General features: G+C 35.1%; 1 protein-coding gene across 2 annotated transcripts in view; it reads left to right on the forward strand.

Annotated features, from left to right (window-relative positions):
• Nucleotides 1–21,819, forward strand: part of MNAT1 (MNAT1 component of CDK activating kinase) — a 191,588-nt gene that overhangs the window by 17,457 nt on the left and 152,312 nt on the right. Inside the window, exon 2 of one of the 2 annotated variants that reach the window (XM_034642224.1) lies at nt 7,045–7,100. The exons of the other annotated variant lie outside the window; for it this stretch is intronic. Within the exon in view, the coding sequence (XP_034498115.1) occupies nt 7,099–7,100 (2 nt within the window). The 5' untranslated portion in view covers nt 7,045–7,098. The remainder of the gene's footprint in view (nt 1–7,044; nt 7,101–21,819) is intronic. 2 annotated transcript variants of the gene reach the window in all.

The raw sequence follows: 21,819 nt of genomic DNA on the forward strand, positions 1-21,819 counted from the left end.
TATGTAGTTTGTTCTTTCTTTTTCTTTTCTTTCTTTCTTTCTTCTTTCTTTTTTTCTGCATGGACCCTGTGTCATGATCTATTTACTTAATTTAGAACATGAAGCAAAGTATGTTTACTTAAAAATTCTTTTCTTGCCCATAAACTGGGTTAAGTTAGAATGGGAAGGATCCCCTGTTATAGAAGGTTATCTATGTCCCAGATTCTAGGAATAGGCAAGTTTAGATAGTTGTCCGAGGTTACCAATCATTTGATATTCCTTTGGCCCTCAAATAACAATACTAAAGTACATCTTGGATTAGCTAAGGCAAACATTTCAGAGTAATCTTAACGTAAGAACTCTTTGAACTATAATCTACCTGAGAGTCTTTATTTTTATTTTTATTTTTTTTAATTTTATTTTATTATATTGTGTTAATCACCATACCTGAGAGTCTTTAATAATTGAGGAAAAGAAAGTACTTGCTAGATCTGTGAGTCGATAAATTCTAATTCTGGTACTTTATATTTTCTAGCCTTTTTTTTTTTCAAATCAAATACTCATATTTTTCTTTTTTTCCTATGTTTTCTTGATTCTATTTTTCTTCAGTTTTTCCCTTTATGTAAATCATCTTGTTTCTCACATAGCAAATTGCTGCTTCAATTTGAGTCAGTGACTTGAAGCTTGTAGTGCATCAACTGAAGACCATAATCTCCTCTTTCTTTTGGAAATCTCATGCTTAATTCTCAGGAGAAAAAAATCCTGTAGAATTCTTTGATGTAATTACTGTACATTCTGGGTAAGTCTCATCATTATGAGAAAATTTTTAGTTCTTTACTCCAATACTTTGTAATGGATTATAGTTGGTTTCAAATAGATTATCAAGAAAGTGAATGTGGAAGGTATTTTAGTACATTCTTTGGCAAAATAATTCTATGTTAGGGTATTCTTTAAGGGGCCTTTCTGTGAGTTTTATGTATGTTTCACTGAAAAATGTGACTCATTTGGCTAGAAATTTATACTGATCACTGGTATTGTATATAAGCAAAATAAAAAAAGAAAATGAAACGTTTCTTCTAGCCCAGTTTGCAGTTTGGTTTATTAACTGCTGTGTGGAGACATCTTATTCTTATGTATAGACTTTTTAAAGCCAAAAGTTACCTATAAATTATCTAGTACTATTCTTGCTTTTAATGGGTGAGAGAACAGATTTTTTTTTTTTAAAGGTTTTCTAGCACTGAAACTTTGCAAATTCAGATTGGCCTCTTTCTCAGTTAAACTAATAAGTTAGTGAAGTTGAAAAAAATTATATCTAAAGAGTTGATTTATATAGTTCTTATTTGTGCTAATGAAATTTCTTACTGAGGGGCACCTGGGTGGCTCAGTTGGTTAAGTGGCTGCCTTTGGCTCAGGTCATGATCCCAGGGTCCTGGGATTGAGCCCCACATCAGGCTCCCTGCTCAGCAGGAAGCCTGCTTCTCTCTCTCCCACTCCCCCTGCTTGTGTTCCCTCTCTCGTCTCTCTCTCTCTCTCTCTCTGTCAAATAAATAGATGAATAAATAAAATCTTAAAAAAAAAGAAATTTCTTACTGAGGTTCAAATGAGGTTCTTACTGTTTTCTTTATCTCTCATCTTTGTTAATTTATGAATGAAATGGCTATTGTTGCATTGCTGGTTACTACTTCATATTTTAGTGAATGCAACAGCTATAGCCTGTGTCATTTTAAATGAATAAGTAAAGAGAAATGGCTTATACTTTTCTAGAATGTGCATATATTTTAATTTCTTAGAATCATAGACTGTTTATGTTGGAAGAGATCTTAGTATTTAGTCCATGTTCCTATCTTATAGATTAATAAACTAAGGTACAAAGTGGTGGAATGATTTGTCTAATCTTCCGTGACCATAAAGTATTTTGTATGCTTGCCTCCACTGTGTTTTAGTAAAGTTAGAGACCTTAATGCTGACTGACTTCAACTTTCATTTGGTAAAAATTCCAGTTTATGAATGTGTTATATCATCTGCTTTCCCATTTAGTGTCAGTTATCAAGCAGTGAAAACTCAGAATTCATGGTGAGTAGTAATTGAGCAGAATCATATCTGTAAACCTATCATTATCTGTAATTTAGAATTACAATGACCAGGAAGCAGTGTTAGTATAAGCATAGTTTAATACATCCGTATTAATCCACCTGGCAGAATATAACATTTTAACATACCTTTTAGATCCACAGTGATGGAAAAAAATGATTAAATTGCTTATTGTCAAAACAAAGAACTGCTTTAGATATGGTCATTTAATAAGCTGTTTTGCTTCATGTAAACTAGTTTTGCTTAAGCTTCAGAGATATAGTCAAATGGATTTATCTTTCAATGACAGTTGTTTACTGTCTGGGTTTATGTTTAATGCAGGTGCTGGTGACAGTTTGAGATTCTTGACTCATTGCCCAGCATGGAAAATGATTGGTTTTGTTGGGTATACACAGTACTGTCTTTTAATGTTCACTTTTTAATGCAGTTAAATCTGACTTAATTATTCTGTCTTTATAGTGTTATGAAAGTGTTATGGTAGTGTTGTGATCTACCTGTTCAACTACTGTATATACGTAAAATGAAAAGTTTATGTGTACATGGTATTTACTGCAGTAATGTAAAGTTCAAAAATAGAAAATAAACATCAGATTTATATGTTTATACACTTAAATTGTACAGTACCGTCATAGCCCCCTTTTCCTGGAAGGTCAGTTTGTGTCAGTACATTCTTCCTTTTTCCTTATTTATGATTTTCTGTCCGCAATAATAGTGACCAATTGCTAAGGAAACCTCTCTTTTCTATTTATTAAATAGTGAAGCTAATTGTCTTTTGATATTGTACTGCTTACTAGCTGTCAAAGTCTCATGAATAGATAAAGCTTACCATAAGCAGTTACAAGTTAATTGGTTTTTTGGTTTTAGAACCCATACTTTAGCCTCTTATTTTATGTTGAGTTAATGAATGTGAAGAGTACCTTAACTAAGGCATTAGAGTTGAATTGAAAGTAGGGAAGATTTGAGACAGATTTAGGAGGTAGATTGAAAGGATTTGGTGATCTGTTGGCTATGAGGGTAAGGAGGAGTAGTCTAGGGGCTTCTGGGTGGCTCAGTCGGGTTAAGCATCTGCCTTTGGCTTCGGTCATGATCCTGGGGTCCTAGGATCGAACCCCACATCAGGCTCTCTGCTCAGCGGGGAGCCTGCTTCTCCCTATCCCTTTGCCACTCCCCCTGCTTGTGCTCTCTCGCTGTCTGTCAAATAAGTAAATGAAATCTTAAAAAAAGGAGTAGTCTAGGATGATTCTCACATTTGGGATATTGATGATTAGGTGAAGAATGGGATTTTCAAGATTCAGTGCATTTTTTTCTGGAAATAGGCAGGGAATATATCAGTAAATAAACAGGCAAATAAATTAACAAATGGTAATAGCTGAAATAGTGGGTTTTGGAATCTTGGTTGGTTATGAAAGGTACTATCAGTAGGAGTTTGCTGAAATTAGGAGAAAAAGGAAGTATCAGTTTTGGAGGTCTGGGTGAGATCAAGGAGAGCAGTATAGGTAATGAGGGATTGAAAGCTGGTAATTTAGCTTGTGGTGAATTTTTATTTATTCACTTATTTACTTACTTACTTAGAGAGAGAGTGCACACGCACACAAAGTAGGGCCAGCAGTAGGCAGAGGGAGAGGAAGAAGCAGGCTTCCTGCTGAGTAGGGAGCCCCACTCCTGGCTCTGTCCCAGGACGCCAGGATCATGACCTGAGTTGAAGGCAGATGCTTAACTGAGTGAGCCACCCAGGTGCCCCCAGAGTTTAGAATATATCTGAACGGGCAGATATTGCTGGAGAACTAGTGATGAGAAAGCCAAACACCAGACAAAAAAAGTTTAAGAGAGTAAAAAACTAGAGCTTCTTAAAATTAAGGTGACTTTGGAAATTGGAGGCATAGCCAGAGTAGTTTATTGCTGATGGCTTCTATTTACTGTTAAACTGAACATAAAATTCTTGCCTCTAGCTCACCTAAGACATACTGTGCTGTGTTAAAAATTTTTGAACTTCATCATATGACCATGGTTTTAGCAGAGGTTGGATGTAACTTTAAGTGTAAATACTTTTCTGCATCTATACAATTTAAACCTGCAATCTTAGAAATATTTATATTTCATGAAACATACGTATTATATATATATATTAAATCTTGACATACAAAAGTAGAAATATAATTTGTAAAGCAAATTTTTTTAATGTTTTTTTATTATATTATGTTAGTCACCATACAGTACATCCCTGGTTTCTGATGCAAAGTTCGATGATTCATTAGTTGTGTATAACACCCAGTGCACCATGCAATACGTGCCCTCCTTACTACCCATCACCGGTCTATCCCATTCCCCCACCCCCTCCCCTCTGAAGCCCTCAGTTTGTTTACCAGAGTCCATAGTAAAGCAGTTTATTAAATGAGTCTCTGTTAAGACTCCAGTATTTATTTTTAGTGATGTTATAAGATGATGATTCAGTTAATGTAAAGGAATTCCATGTGTTAAATAATACAAACTACTCCCCCCACCCTTTCTGGACACCTATCTTGTTTTTCAAAATCTTTTTGAGAAACTTTCAGATATGGAACAAACAATGAATTTACTGAACAGTTAATACCATTCATTATATGACTATTTGGGTTTTATTTTTGGGAGTTTTATTAACATAGTTTAATATTTAATTATTAAAAACAAATGGGTAGATTCCTGTTAGAACTTAAAGTATGTTACAGTTGACATTTGAAACAAAAAAGAATAAACGTTTTTTAAGAAATAGGAAATGTTTTCAGATAATATGGAGAGAGTGTAGGGAATTACAGTTCAATAATAAAAACTAATGTTTGTAGGTAAATCAAGTTTGAGAGTTTCTGTTCTAATAAGTTGTTAAGGTTCGGGTTCAGAGATCTGTTTCTCTTATAGTAAACATTTTTAATATAGGAACAGATCAGGGAAATCGTTTCCATATGCTTCTTGAGGTGTTAACAATGCACTTTTGGATTGGGAATGCAATATAAATCTAAACTACACTCTGGAAGGTGAGTGGAGGAGCATTTCAATGGTAATATGTACAAGAAACCCTTGTGTTTTGTGGATTTGTGACTTAGGGTTTTGTGAGTTTCTGGTACATACACATTACTCCCCCACAAAACTGGAGTCTAATATGCCTTGCTCTGTCTGGCCAGTTTATAGCCTTAGTCTGGCCCAGTATTTCTTTTTACTACAGTTCATCCCTTTGGAATCTTTCTTGGATACACTTACTTTTGAGAGAATTGAGGCCAGTTTTGGGGCCTAATCTTAGGGGCATAAGATATATAAAACAATGAGGATGGCTAGGGGACACACACACAAAAAAAATCCAAGGGTTAATTGATGTGTCAGACACTTCTGGGATTTCTAATGATCTTGGAGGCAAGAACAGTTAAGTTTTTGAATTATGACTAACATTATCCTGCTTGAGGTTGAGTATATATTATTATTGCCTGTTTATTAAGCGCTCTAAAATATATCCACTTATAAATAGAATGGTTGTTCTTAACGGTATTTGTAATTTTGAAGAGTTGCTTAATAATTTTTTTCTTGGTTGACTTTTAAAAGTTCTGGTTGACCTTTAAAAATAGTTTTTTTGATCTTTGTAAGTGATGTGATCCATAAAAACACAAGGAAAAATTCTGATGGTTTTAGAGTTGTATCTCTTAATAGGATTTTTCTAATCTTGCTTTCAGGATAACAACAGTCTTTCAAATGAGGGTAGGGCAAGAGAAGGATTAGAATAACCTAGGAAGTTTTTAAAACGTACTATCACTCGTACAGAAATGCTTACTGTGTCCTAGGCATAGTACTGAATGCTCTTTATTCATTATCTCATTTAATCTTTATAATAAGTCTAATTGGTAGGTACTGTTAATATCCTCTTTTTATGGATGTGGGAATTGAGGCTTAGAGACTTTAGGTAACTTGCCTAAGGTAACAAAACTAGTAAATGGCTCAGCTGGATTCATCTAGGTCTAATTGGTGACAAATCTGCTTCTGAATCACCATGCTATAATTTACTTTCCACAAACCCCTTTTGTCTATATCAGAATGGGGGTCACTGGCAAAGCCATACATTTTCAAAAAGTTACCCTAGTCCCCAAGGCTATATAATGTTGAGTTTACATTAAAAATTTTTTTCACATATTAAAGTATGTATGTAACATGTTTAGCTTAATAAATAACAAGCACCTGTGTACTTACCACCTAGATTAAGAAATAGGATATTATAATAAAAAAGTAGGATATTGTTGATCACTTTGAAGACTTTGTTCTTTTTTTATTTTTTTTTTATTTATTATTTATTTATTTTTTTTTAAAGATTTTATTGATTTATTTGACAGAGATAGAGACAGTCAGTGAGAGAGGGAACACAAGCAGGGGGAGTGGGAGAGGAAGAAGCAGGCTCCCAGCAGAGGAGCCTGACGTGGGGCTCGATCCCGGAACGCTGGGATCACGCCCTGAGCCGAAGGCAGACGCTTAACCGCTGTGCCACCCAGGCGCCCCTTTTTTTATTATTTTTAAAAGATTTTTAATTCTTAATTTTAAAAATTCAAAAAATTTAATTTTTAATTATTTAATTTTTTTATTATTTTATTATTTTTTTTAAACTAAGCCTTATGCCACATGTGGGGCTTGAACTCAAGACTCTGAGATCAAGAGTTGCACGCTCTATGGACTGAGCCAACCAGGAGTGCCAAGTTTTTAATTTTAATTCCAGTTATAATTAACATACAGTGTTACGTTAGTTTCCAGTGTACAGTATTGTGATTCAGCAATTCTGTACATTACTCAGTGTGCATCATGATTAGTGTACTCTTTAATCACCATCACCTGTTTTACCCATCCCCCCACCGTCTCCCCTCTGTTAACCATGTCCTTTCTTTGTCATATTTCCTCCTTCTCCCATAGAGATGATTGCTACCCTGAATTTTGTGTTAATCATTCTTCTTTTTTTTCTTTTCTTTATAGATTTGCTGCATATTGCTGGATCTCTAAGCAGTATATTATTTAGTTTTGAATTTTATGTAAGTGTATGTATTATATATACGTGTTCTTTTTTTTAAAGTTTTTTTTTTGTGGTAAAAAATAACATTAAATTTGCCATCTTTGCCATTGTTAAGTGTCTAGTTTAGTAGTGTTAAGTATGTTCACATTGGTGTACTGTAGATTTCCAGAATTTTTTCATCTTGCAAAACTGGAACTCTTACTGACACTCATTCTCACTTCTCCCACCTCCCAGCTCTTACAGACACCTTTCTATTTTCTGTTTCTCTGATTTTGACTACTTTCGATACTTTATATAAGTGGAATCATACAGTATTTGTCCTTTTGCGAGTAGCTTATTTCACTTAGCATGATGTCCTTAAGGCTTACCTGTTTTTAAGGCTGAGTTCCATTGTGTGTATATACCACATTTTGTTTATCCATTCAACCACTGGTGGACATTTAGGTTGTTTCCATATTTTGGTTATTGTGAATCATACTACAGTTAACATGGTAGTGTGGATATCTCTTTGAAATTCTGATTTCAGTTCTTTTGTATGTCTATACCCAGAAGTGGGATTGCTGGATCGTATGTTAATTTTTAATGTTTTGAGGAACCTCCATACTGTTTTCCATAGTGACTGTACCATTTTACATCCCTACTAGCAGTGTACAAGGGTTACAGTTTATGTATGTGTTCTTTTTCAAGTTTGTTTATTTAGCATTGTTTTTGAGTCATAGTTTTGAGATTCATCCATGTTGATATGTATTTTGTAATTTGTTCTTTTTCACTGCTGTATAGTATTATACCATGTGACTATGCTATATTGCATTTTATTTGTCCCATCTGTTAATGGACATATGGGTTGTTTCCAAATCTATTTTTGCTATAGGAAATACTTTCATAACATTTTTGTACATGTCTCCTGCGTGCATGGATTTCTCTAGGATATACCCAGATTAGAATTGTTAGGTCATAAGGCATGTGCATGTTTAATTTTACTAGAAAGTGCCAAACAGTTCTCCAAAGAAGTTGTGCAGTCTACCCTCTTATCAGTAGTTTGAAAAATCTGGTTTTTATATCTTTTCCAACTTTTGGTATTGTCAGACTTCAGAATTTTTAAAAGTTTTCATATGTGAAATAGTTTTTCACTGCAGTTATGAAATGTATTTCCCTGATAATCTTCTCATGCTTTTGGTAGTTTCTAGTTCCTCTTTGTTAATGTATAATGTGAGAGTTTGAGCACTGTTCAGTCCATCTTCATTGCCGTTGCCTTGTTTGGAGTACCTTCATCTTTTTTCTTAGATTACAGTAATAGCCTGTGACTTTGTTTATCTGCTTTTGTCCATGACCCTAATAGGCTGTTTTCCACATACTGGACAGAGTGATCTTTTTTTTTTTTTTTTTTTTTTGAGAGAGTGAGAAAGTGAGCAAGCGTGAGCACATGCAAGCAGGGAGTGGAGGTGGGAAGGTGGGGGCGACGTGCAGAGAGAGAGAGAGAGAGAGAATCTTAAGCAGGCTCCACTTTAAATAAGTAATTTATGTCACTTCTTTGCTCTACACTGTATTAAGTTCTCATTTCACGTACAGTAAAAGCCAGAGTCCTCACAGCATCTCTTCTGTCTTACATGATCTTTCTCCAGCCTCTCTGGTAGGCTTCCTGAGGGCAGGGATCTTTGTTTTGCTCCCTGATGCATACCCAGTGCCTCCAACAGGGCTTCTCACATTAATGAATATTTACTGAATAAATTTGAATCAGACAACTAAATAAATCCCTACTTTCTGTGGTGTGTAGATTTTCCTCAAAAGTATTTTAGTTCTCTGAATAGGAATTTTCTGTACAACTGTAATAATGGAGAGCAATTTTATACTTGGTTTTGTTATATATTGAAAGGTTTCATTTTCCCTCATTGAGCACTTGTTTAGATGAATTAGAGAGTGTGTTTTTAAGGGATCTAATATAACTTTTGTTTATATGTGTTTTTTAAAAGGATGATCAAAGGTAATTTTAAGATCAAAGCTAGCTAGATATTTAAGTCAGAAACTCTGTGTTATTGGTTTCATCAGAGATAAGCTTATTTTGTGTTAATCACATATGAGATAATCTAATGGGTCTAAAAGTAAAAAGCCAACTTGGGAGTTCTTGGTTGTATTCTAGTGTAGGATGTGGAGTGCCAGAGTGCTGGGTAGAAATGAAGAATAATTCCAAGGCTCTGGGTGGCTGAATAAACAAATGAAGAGTGGAAGGCACAATCCAGGGGCTATTGTTTTTAGCGAGTTGAAATTGTGATAGATGATAGAGAAACTTTGAGAGCTGGAGCTGTTTATGTTTGATATAGTGAGTGGAACTGTGTTTTACCAAGGTATTATATGCATTCAGCCAATATTTTTCTGAAATACAGGGCTTGAGGTATTAATAATTAGCATAACAAATGTGATCTCTGTGCTTGTTGAATAATCTAGTAGGAGGGAAAGATATTAAACACAAAAATTAATGAATATAAAGTTATTGATTTTGATAAGCGCGCTCTAGAGAGCAGGATGTGTATCAGTTGGGGTTTAGTTAGGAAAACAAAAACCACCTTAGATATTTTAAGCCATTAGGAATTTAATACGGGGAATTACAGACTTAGAAACTCACTAAAAGGACTGGAGCAATAAGAGAGGGGAAACTGCTGCATTCAGGATGTCAAGAAGAACTGAAGTTGTAGAAAAACTGCTGCTGCTGCTTGTCCTAGTTTTGTATCAGTGAAATATGTAATTCATAGGAGAACACCTGAAAGCTGTTAGTGAAACTTCATGTGTAATCTACTCATACCCATATGCCTGTCCATTATTGCTGCTGAAGGAGCAATTAGTGCTTCCACTGTTGCCTTCCAAATCTTTTGCATATACTTCTTGAGAGAGAGAGTCAAAAGTAGACTTGCTGCCAGAGATTTTGGAAGATGTAGTTCCCAGATTTTTAGTCCCAGGAAAGAGCATAGAATGATGAAAATGGTTTTGAGTCATCATAAGATAATCTACCATATTTAATATGAGATAAAATAACAGGGTTACCAACTTTAGATTGTGAGGTAAAGAATGTGTCTGTAAAGAGGGTACATATCTGACAGATCAGATCTTTTAAAAGATGGAGAGATCAGTTTCTAACAAGAATTGCGGCTTAGATAGGAAAAGGTAAGAGCCTTTCCGAACAGATAGCTTTTGGTTTGAGACTTCAGTAATAAGAGACAGCCATAGGAAGATTGGGAAGAAGAGAGTTTTTGGTAGAGAAGACAAGTGCAGTTGTCCTAAAATTTGAATGACCTTGGCATGTTGGAAGGGCAGAAAGAAGACAAAAGAAGATTGATGAGGACGTGAACGTGGAGAGTTAGGTGGAGGTCAGGTCACGTAGGGTCTTCAAGGCTCTCCTAACTGAATTTTGTGCTATTTAACATGAGATGCCATTAGATCATGAACAGGGAATAAAATGAGCCAATTTCCAATTTAAAGAGATTATTCTGGCTGTTCTATAGAGAATAAATTTTGGGGAAGGAGGCAAATAAGGGTTGGGTTGATTAGGAGAGAAAGAAAGTCATAATGAGGGAGAAAGAGGAGAAAGTTACAGAACTAAAGTATTTGAGTAGAGATTAAAAAGTGAGATGCAGAGCGCAAAGGAGGGGGGAGGTTGGCTCTAGATAAGAGCAGGGATGCTTTTTTCATTTTAACATAAAGGAGTACAGTTAATATGGTTAAAGAAGCAGATTGATGGAATTGGTATAAAGAAATGAGGTGAGTTTTGTCTGATTACATCCCATATTAATATAGTATGAGGCTAGGTCACCAGCTATGATTGAGGTGGGAATAGGTAATGTTGGAAGTCTGAGGAGAGAAGAGAAAGTATGAAATCGTTTTCTCAGAGATTGGGAAAATGAATATACTTGGAAAGTATATAGGAGGAATGTCTGGCAGTGGTGAATGCTCATTTGAGATCTGTGGTGATAATTTTAAAGTGAATTCAGTCCATAAGGTTATGAGATGTTTTCTCCAGCAAAATTCAGAAGCTCAGATACAGGCATGGACTAGTGGATAGTTGGGTTCAATCACAGAGAGTGGAGAGAGTGACACGTGAGTTTAGTGTATTTGTAAAAGATTGGTTATAATACTAGGTCCTGGAATGTAAGCTTGTGTAGGTTCGGACCTTGAAGGGGGCGATGAATGGGGAAGAGTAGTAGGGTCAGTGGATGGGAGGTCTTCTTGGGGTCAAAGGATAGAGTGATGGTACTTAATACAAGTCATGTGAAAAGAGAGGAAGAAGTGTTGGGAGAGTGGGATGCTAGAAATAAAGAGTTCAGAGATGTGTCTGTTGATAAAGACAAGATTGAGGGTTGAAGGTATGAGGGTGGGTGACTTAAGTGGGATGGGACAAGAGATTATTGGGGTTCAGGAAGTCAAGAAAATAGGTGCCTGGAATAATGGCTGGCTCATTTATGAGGATGTTCAAGTTGCCAAAAATGATAGGAATAGTGGTTAACAGGAAGATCGTAAGCCAGATAAAGAAAACTGTATTAGGGAAAAAGAGGAGTGGATACTGTTAGGGTAGTCCATAACTGAGGGTAAAGATGGTGAGATTCACGACTAGCATGGCACTGGTTGAAGTGCATGGACAATATGAATACATATTGGGACTACTGTGGATCATGTTCACCATTCTGTGGAGGACATGAAAATAGAGTGAGTGTGATCATGACAGGAAAAAGGGTATACTGCATTTGAGACAGTTTAAGGGATTGCATAGTGTTTAAAAGATTAATTTGGGTAATTGAGGAAGTGGGAGTGTGCTTATTTAGCTTTAGGGAATTGGCTCTCTAGGTAAGATATGTGTTCATTCTCTATATAATCCCATTTTGATACTAATGCATATAAGATTATGTTTTTGGTGGTTGGAGATATTTTTTGTTTATATAATTTTTTGGTGGAGTCCAGGTGATCCAAATGAAAGTATTTGATTTAATGTCATGTATTTTCTGTATACTTTTATTATTTATTTTATTTTTAAAGATTTTATTTATTTGAGAGAGAGAGAGAGCACAAGTAGGGGGAGTGGCAGAGGGAAAGGGAGAAGCGGGCTCCCCACTGAGCCGGGAGCCAGACACAGGGCTGGATCCCAGGACCCAAGGATCATGATCTGAGACGAAGTCAGACACTTAATGGACTGAACCACCCAGGCGCCCCTTCTGCATACTTTTTAAAAACTTATTTACCACTGTTATTCTTTACCTTTTATGAAGGACTTTTTTATTGTTTGTGTGGTTCACCTGGTAAGTCCTCTTTTTTTTTTCCCCATTCTCATTCCGTAGTAAGTATTGGGAAAGTTTATAGCTAGTTGATTGTATGGTCTGTTATGCCGTCAAAGCGTCCAACTGAAAATAAAAAGTTGCATTAAGAATGCGCATTATCTATAGAGACATATTCTAGTGGAAAGATTAGGCTGAGAAAGTAGACTTAATAAGTATAATGTCCAAACAAATGGTTAGATGGTTGTGCTTAGTCTCCTGAGTTTAATGGGCTGGGTTCATTTTTTGGCAATAGCCCAAGGATTGCACACAGGCTTCAGGGTCTTTGCTGAACCTAAACAGATGATACTGGGTTTGTTTTGATTCTTTATAAGATCTGTATTCATTTTTCAGCCCAGTTTCTGCTTCATGCTCATTCTGCCCAGACACTTTCAGTGATTTAGTTTTGGGTGCATATCTTTTTTTTTTTTTTTAAAGATTTATTTATGTATTTGAGAGAGTGCATGCGTGAGCCAGCATGTAGAGGGGGAGAGGGAGGGCTGGAGGAGGAGGGAGAGAGAGAAAAATCTCAAGTAGACTCCCTGCTGAGTGCGGAGCCTGATGTGGGGCTTGATCTCATTACCCTGAGATCATGACCTGAGCTGAAGTCAGACATTTACCCAACTGAGCCACCCAGGCGCCCCTCCATTAGTCTTTATTCTTATCTGTTGCCTAGTTATTTTGGATCCTTGGGTTAAAAGGACACCAGGGAAGAAAAGGAGTCATCATTCTAGCAAGAGTAATTGATTCTGATCGTCACCACAATGAGGGCAGGGTAGATTATGTCTGGCATTCAAGGGGTCCACTGGGGTGTCTCTTGGCGCTCCCAGTTCCATTATTATAGTAAATGTGTAAGTACAGCAGGCATAACCTAAACAGAGAATGGTAAACAGGGGCTCAGATCCCTTAAGAGTAAGGGTCTGGGTCATCTTGGTAGCAGCCCGCCTAGATCAGCAGAGGTGCTAGTGGAGGGTGAGGGGAAATTAGAGCCAGATGATGAGGATCAGTTTTGGCCAGGAAATCAATGGCAGCACTGGGGCTGCAGTTTGTCCCTTTTTCTAGGACGTTTCCCATGGAAATAAAGTAAGTAGAATCCTTAAGAGCTGTTCCTAGCTAGGGAACTTACCTAAGAAGCAAGTGGATTTTCATGGTATAATTTGCCTGTTCATATAATCCACCCATTTTTCTGTCGCATTGTTTGTGTTATTAATTTATAGAACCTCTTCATATAGTCTGAATATTATCTTTTATGTATGATGGAAAAGTAACTTCCTCAGCTGTGGTGCATCTTTTAGTAGTATTGTGTCCCTCTCCCCATATAGAAGTTTTTAATTTTGTTAAAATGAAATGTATTGGTCTCCTTTATATGTTAAAGTTTTTTAGTCACTTTTAGGAAATTCTGCTCTGATATCATAATTATATTTTCTTACAATTTCTTAAATTTAAAATTCTCACTTTCATGTTTAGGTAATTTATTCATACAGAATTTCTTTTTATGTATAGTGTAATAGATAGGGATCTAGTCCTCCATCCCTTTCACCTGGCAAGTTAGTGTTGCCCCAACCATTTATTGAGTCGTCATTCCTTTTTACATTGATTTGTAATACTACTTCTTTCCTATGCAGATTCTCAGGTATACATGGGATTTTTTTTTTTTTTTTTGTATACTCTTTCTTTAGCTAAAGTATATTTGATTCTTGAAGTGTGCTGATACATTAGTGGTACATGAATCTATAGACATCTTTCTGGGATGTCAATTTTACCTAAAGAATATGAAAAAATTTTTGAGTAATTGAATTACTAGTAATTATTTAAGGTGTTTTTTCAGTGAAATTAAATGAGATTCTATTATGGAGACAAACTGCACATTTATACATTCTTAAGATAAAATATATAATTTGAAGAGATGTTGACTTTGTGGGAGACCATTTGAGACTGTGTCCCCAGTCTTCCAGGAGATACATTTTTCTCTGCCATTTGAGAGTACTTTGGTGGGAAAGGGTAAGAGACTGCCTTGCACGCTTACATGAACTCTTCCCCCACACCCCCTTAAAGTGTTCTATTTATTGATATGTGTATAAATTGTGAGTATTGATACTTTTGTTCTTGCTGTGATTTCTGCCTGGAATGTCATCCTTTTGTACTTCAGAGCCATCAGATTTTTCAAGTCCCATCTGTTTTCAGCCTGTTTCCTGAGTCCTTTCCCATTGGTAATCCTTGATACTGTCTTTTGGTCCTTATTGGTCATTCCTTGCAGTAAGTACTAGTTTTAATAGCCAATATTTATTGAGAGTGTACTATGCCTGGTATATTTCTAACATTTTTATCTGCCTTAACAGATATAAATCTTACAACTCTGTGAGTCCAGATCATACATCTCCCTCTCCATCAATCCCAATCTCTGGAAGGTATTATTTTTCTTTTTCACAAGGAAATTGAGGCACAGTGAGGGTCAATAATTTGTCTAGGGTTGCAGGCCTAGCAAATGACTAAAGAAAAGGAGGCAAAATGTCTCCCAGAATCTGCATACTTAACCATGCTCTCCTTTCTTCTCAGTTGCACAATAATTAATCAATTGTTCAAGGAGTGAATTATACTATTTTTACACTTAGACACAAACTTGTCCTATTGTTTTATGGGTGTGTCCTCTTGCCTAACTACATAGTATATACCTGAAGATAGTGATCAAATCTTATACTTCTTTATAATGTGACTTTATACTTAGGTAGAACTGCTGCATATAATAAGTGCCCAGTGGGTGTTTGTAGATAAGAGTCTGGTAGTGAATTCAGTTTGACCTTAGACTTGCCATAGAGTAACATAAACCTTTTAATTCATCATCAGATGGATCTAAGACTTTTCATTTTAAGTAGTTATCTGATGGTTTGGATATTCTAGCACACAGATAGCACTGTGAGATATCCTGGTTCAAGGGTGGTGGGGCTTGGCTAGATCTGGAACATTTCATTGATAGAAAGATATGCTTAGGAATTAGGTGAGACGTACTTCTGGCCTGCACTTAAATTCTGACCTTTTAAAAAAAAGATTTATTTATTTATTTGAGAGAGAGCGTGAGAGAGCTGCGTGTGCAGGTGAGTGAGAGGGGTGAGGGGCAGAGGGAAAGGGAGAGAATCCTCAAGCAGACTACGCTGACGGAGGAGCCTAACACAGGGCTGGATCCCAAGACCCTCAGATCATGACCTGAGCCGAAATCAAGAGTCAGTGCTTAACCAGCTGAGCCATCTAGGTGCCCCAAATTATGACCTTTGGCAAGTCATTTTGTTTTACCACCTGTAAACATGGGAAAATGTAGCTTAGCCTTTATTTTTGAATCATGGTCTTTGTATAGACTTTTAAGCTTTCTGGAAGAAAAGTTGTATGCGTTCAAAGTAGAATCATATTCTTATACTTTGTTATAATAACTTATATAACGTTATGTTGGTACAAATTCAAAAGAATGTATTATCAGCATAGCTAGCTTTTATTTTTAGTATGAGAAATTTAAAATTAAGAAAAAAGTTTTTTTTTTTTTTTTAAGATTTTATTTATTTATTCGACAGAGGTAGAGACAGCCAGCGAGAGAGGGAACACAAGCAGGGGGAGTGGGAGAGGAAGAAGCAGGCTCATAGCAGAAAAGCCTGATGTGGGGCTCGATCCCAGAACGCCGGGATCACGCCCTGAGCCGAAGGCAGACGCCCAACCGCTGTGCCACCCAGGCGCCCCAAGAAAAAAGTTCTTAAAAAAAGTTCTTAGCAAAATATCTTTTTCTTCTGAAGGAATCTCTTCTTTATATACCCATATATATCTGTGTGCATACATTTGTGTGTTGCTATGTATATATGTTGAAATATATGTTTTTAAAACATTATAACAATGTTGTAAAATGCTGAAAATAATATATTTTTACTGGGAAAAAATTATTATATAAACTTTTGAAGAGATTCTGGGGGACCATGTCTTCTTATTCTTTGTATTGCTAACTCCATCTGTCAAGAACCTTCTATATCACATTCCTGTAATAAATACCATATGCTATACTGGATGGAATTAAAATGTTAAGGACAAGTCTGTGCTATATATAAAGTTTGTAATTATAGGTGATATGGAAAAGTTAAACTGATAATCATTAGTTATATTGAAAGAAAATATATTTATTCCTATTTGGAAAAAGAAAAATTAACAACCTTTGTAACAACTCAAGGTATCTAGAATAATCAGACTTGGAAGAAACTTTAAATATTTTATAAATGAGTATTTGACTTCCTCAGAGTTCCCTGTATGATAAGAGACAGAGCTGGAATGGCAGCGTAGGTTTTCTGATTGCCAATGCAGATCTAATTATATCGTCATGTCTTTAATAAGTGACTTTTATGTGGTTAGTCATAGCTTTATCTTTTTTAAGAAATGGATTCTAGAATCAAATAATTATCTTTGTAAGAAAACTTTTATGTGGTAAATGCTGGATTTATCATTTAAGGAAATGCATCCTAGAATAAAAAAACAAGAGTGGCTTGATCTTAGGACATGTAGGTAGTTTTCACAGTGCTTTCACATATGTCTCTCATTTGAATAACATTTCTGGGAGAGAGTTAATTTAGGGATTATTGCTTTTATGGGTCAGGTAATTGAAGATAGAGAGTTTGTTTTTGAAAGGTCATTTAGGTAGTATATAATTTTAGATGCTTTTGTTTGTAAATAATAGGAAAGTCAACTCAAACTATCTTAAAGAATTTAACTATTACTGAAAAGTACAGCTGTAGATAAGGCTTGATCCAGTAGCTCAATAATGTAACCATTATTTTGTTTTCATTCTATATCTTGGCGTCTCCTTTCTCTTCACAGGGCTGTCTATTTCTATGTGTGCATCTAGATAAACAAAATAGTTGCTTTCTCTTACAGGCATAGGGGGAATGACAGGAACCCAAAGAATAAAACACTAGTTTGAAAGGATACATGCACCCTGTGTTTATTGGAGCATTATTTACAATAGCCAAATTGTAGAAGCAGCCCAAGTGCCCATTGATAGGTGAAGGGATAAAGATGATGTTGCTCAGGCACACACACACACACACACACCGCACACACACACGCGAATGTTACTCAGATGTAGAGAAGAATGAAATCTTGGCATTTGCAACAACATAGGTGGAGCTGGAGAGTATAATGCTAAATAAGCAAAGTCAGTCAGAGAAAGACAAATTCTTTATGATTTCACTCATATGTGGAATTTAAGAACCAAAACAAATGAACAAAGGAAAGAGAGAGAGAGAAACCAAAAAACAGACTCTTACTGATATTGAACAAACAGATGGTTACCAAAGGGGAAGTGGGTAGGGGTATGGTGAAATAGGTGAAGGGGATTAAGAGTATACTTTTCTTCATGAGCAGTGGGTAATATATAGAATTGTTGAATCACTATATTGTACACCTGAAACTAATATAACATTGTATATTAACATTGTAATTAACATTGTATAATGCTGGAATTAAAATTAAAAAGAAAAAGAAAAGGGATGATAGGAAGCTTTTTTCCCTGCTTTTTTCTCTCCTCATATTTCATAGGGTCTTATTGGGTTGCTTGCTTATCTTCAACCAACCATACTGTTAAAGAGGATGGCATTCACTGATTGGATTAAGCCAGTCAGCAATCACCTCTTGATTTAGGAGTGAGATCAAACTCATCCAAATTGTGTGACTGGGAAATTCATAGTCTTACTAGTTTAAAATAGGAGAAGGTTTGCCTTAATAACTGGAGAGGCAAACAAAAGATGCCCCCCATTCCTGCAGCAAGCTAATATTAGAATAAGAATCCAGGGTTTTCATTCATTGTTGAAAATGATAAGTGAATACATAAACTTGACCTTATACTAAGAATATATAACTTCAGTTTCCAAGTTTTTTAATTGATGTGAAATTCATATTGTGTAACATTAACCATTCTAAAGTGAGCAGTTCAGTGGCATTTTGTGCATTCAAAATGTTGTACAACCACCACCTCTATCTACTTCTGAAACATTTTCATTACTATAAAAGAACTCTATACCCATTAAGCAGTTACTCCTTATTTCCCCCTCCTCCCCAGTACCTGGTAACCACTAATCTATTTTTGGTCTCTGTGGACTTACTGTTCTGGACTTACCCATTTTATATAAATGGGATCATATAATAGGCAACCTTTTGTGTCTGCCTCTTTTCATGTAGCGTAATGTTTTCAAGGTTCATCCAAATTGTAGCATGTATCAATTCTTCATTCTTTTTTATGGTTGAATGATTCCATTGTATGCATATACATTTGTTTCTCTGTTTGTATGTTGGTGGACATCTGGGTTCTGTCCCGGTTATTGTCAGTAGTGCTGCCACAAACATGTTTATATATGCATTTGTTTGAGTACCTATTTTCGGTCCTTCTGAATATGTACCTAGGAGTGGAATTGCTAGGGCACATGGTAATTCTGTATTTAACTTTTTGAGGAACCATCAAAATGTTTTCCACAGCATCTGAACCATTTTTCATTCCTACCAGCAATGTATGAGGGTTCCAGTTTCTCCATATCCTTAGCAACACTTGTTATTGTTCCTTTACTTTCCTTTCTTTTTCTTTTCTTTTCTTTTCTTTTCTTTTCTTTTCTTTTCTTTTCTTTTCTTTTCTTTTCTTCTTTTCTTTCTCTTTTCTTTTCTTTTCTTTTCTTTTCTTTTCTTTTCTTTTCTTTTCTTTCTTTTCAATAGCTGTGCTAGTGGATGTGAAGTGACATTGCAGTGTAGTTTTAATTTGCATTTCCCTAATGTCTAATGATGCCCAGAATCTTTTCATGTTTTTGTTGGGCATTTGTATATCTGTTTTGGAGAAATTCCTGTTAACATCTTTGTCCATTTTTTAATTGGGTTGTTTGTCTTTTTGTTGTCGAGCTATAATAGTTCTTTTTTTTTTTTTTTTAAAGATTTTATTTATTTGACAGAGATAGAGACAGCCAGCGAGAGAGGAGATTTTATTTATTTGACAGAGAGAGGAAGAAGCAGGCTCATAGCGGAGGAGCCTGATGTGGGGCTCGATCTCATAACGCCAGGATCACGCCCTGAGCCGAAGGCAGACGCTTAACCACTGTGCCACCCAGGCACCCTGAGCTATAATAGTTCTTTGTATGTTCTAGATACTAGACACTTACTAGATATATGATATGCAGATATTTTTCGCATTCTGTAGGTTGTCTTTCTACTTTTTTGATAATGTTCTTTAATGCACTAAATTTTTAAATTTTAATGAAGTCCAGTATATCTTTTTTTTTTCTTTTCGTGCTTTTGTTGTCATATCTAAGAATCCATTGCCAAATCCAAAGTCATGAAGATTTTCTCCTAGGTTTTCTTCTAAGAGTTTGTCTTATAAGACTTTATCTGTTATATTTAGGTCATTAGTCCACTTTGAGTTAATTTTTGTATATAGTGTGATGTAGGAGTCCAATTTCATTCTTTTGCATGTGGATATAACTTTGATTTTTAAAACAATGAATTAATATTTTTAAAGTTGTAAATATTTTACAAACATTTCTGCCATATACTTTGTAAATGTATAATTACAATAATTTATAAAATTTATAATTTTTTATCTGTATAATTAGATGTAATAGGTTAGGAATATTGCATAAGATAGCATAGTATTCACAGGTGTTTTATGTAGAATGAGTAGTATATTTTGCTTAATCTTAAGAACATTTTAGAAAGCTATATTGTATTTTGTCATAAAAAGTATACTTCATATTTGAAGATAAATGGGCCATTGTTAATGTATAGATTATCTTTGGAATTCATTTCAAAACAGCAATGAGCAAGTTTGAAGAAATAGGTGACTTTATCTTAAATTCTTGAAAATAAACAGGTTTTTTTTTTTTTGTCTTGCTATGGTATCTTTGAAAGAAACTGAAAGAAACAAATCTTCAAAGTTTTGATAATGTAAATGCACGCATTTACCGTACTGAGGTTTTCTTCTTCATGCTGAATTCTAACTACATAGATATTTCCATCCTTAGTCTAGGCCTTTTATGAAAAAAATGTCTTAAATTCTGTTGGCTACATATATTTGAATAATTGGACAAATCACTAAGCTAACTTTTATTAATGGAATTAGTAAACTTACCCTCTCATATTCTAAAAACTCAAGAATACTTATCAAAACTAATGCTTATTTGTATTCAATATTAAATTTTTGTCTAGAGGTAATTGTTTTAATTTTACTATAATGGTTTTTGAGAAATAAATACTTTTCCCATAAATACTTGTCTTAGAATATGCTCTTGGTATCAATGAAAATGGAAAAAATATGCACCAATTTTATAGAAATACCAGAATTCAGGGTGTTGAAAGTTGCTGAAAATTTAGATGGTAAGTGGAGGGGTGCCTTGGTGGTTCAGTTGGTTAGATGTCTGACTCTTGATTTCAGCTCAGGTCATTATCTCAGGGTTGTGAGACAGAGATCGGCGTTGGGCTCTGTGCTGGGCCTGGAGCCTAAGATTCTCTCCCCCTCTCCCTCTGTGCCTGCCCCTCCACTGCTCACATGCTCATGTGCATCCTCTCTCTCTCTCAAAAAAAAAAATGATAAGTGGAAAATATTATTGTGTCTGGACAGTTCCGAAATTATTTGGTCAGATGGAAAGGACTTGATAAATGTAGAGATACAGCTAACAATTGCTGAGCATTTTTAAATGCCAGACACTGGTGTAAGTTCTTTAATATATAATGACTCACTTCGTTAAGTTGATTATTGGGTGGACATTTGGTTTTTAAAAGGCTTGAGTTTTCTATTAGTGAAATTCAAAAATAATTGTCTCTACTATTCAAAAAGTAAAGATTACTTACAAATTTAAAATATGACATGGGTTTTAAAACAATCTGAGGAATATGTCTCAAGCTTGTCTGTTATTTTATTAATTGAGTTTCTCTAGTATTTATTGGATATTTAAAATGATTAATTGAAAATGTTAATAAATGTTGAGCAACCATGGTATAATTTGCTTTCCAGAAACAAAAAATGTTAACATTATTATTGCTTTATAGACTTAATTTTTTTAGAGCAGTTTTACATTTAAAGCAGGAATTGAGAAGGTGCAGAGATTTCTCATATATCCATTATCAGCATCATTCATCAGAAATGGTATATATATATATATATATTTTTTTTTTTTTTTTTTAAACCAAGGATGAACCTACATTGATACATCATTATCATCCAGAGTCCATAGTTTACTTTAGGGTTTACTCTTGATGTTGTTCATTCTGTGGGTTTGGACAAAAGTATAATGACCTATAGCCATCATTATAATACCATATAGAGTATTTTTACTGCTATAAAAATCTGTGCTTATTAGCCCGTTTCTCCCCCCTGCCAGCCACAACCCCTGATCTTCTTATTGTCTTGAATTTTGCTTATTTTAGAATATCATATAGTTGGAATCT

The sequence above is a fragment of the Ailuropoda melanoleuca genome, chromosome 14 (assembly GCF_002007445.2).
Source record: "Ailuropoda melanoleuca isolate Jingjing chromosome 14, ASM200744v2, whole genome shotgun sequence".
Classification (NCBI taxonomy): domain Eukaryota; kingdom Metazoa; phylum Chordata; class Mammalia; order Carnivora; family Ursidae; genus Ailuropoda; species Ailuropoda melanoleuca.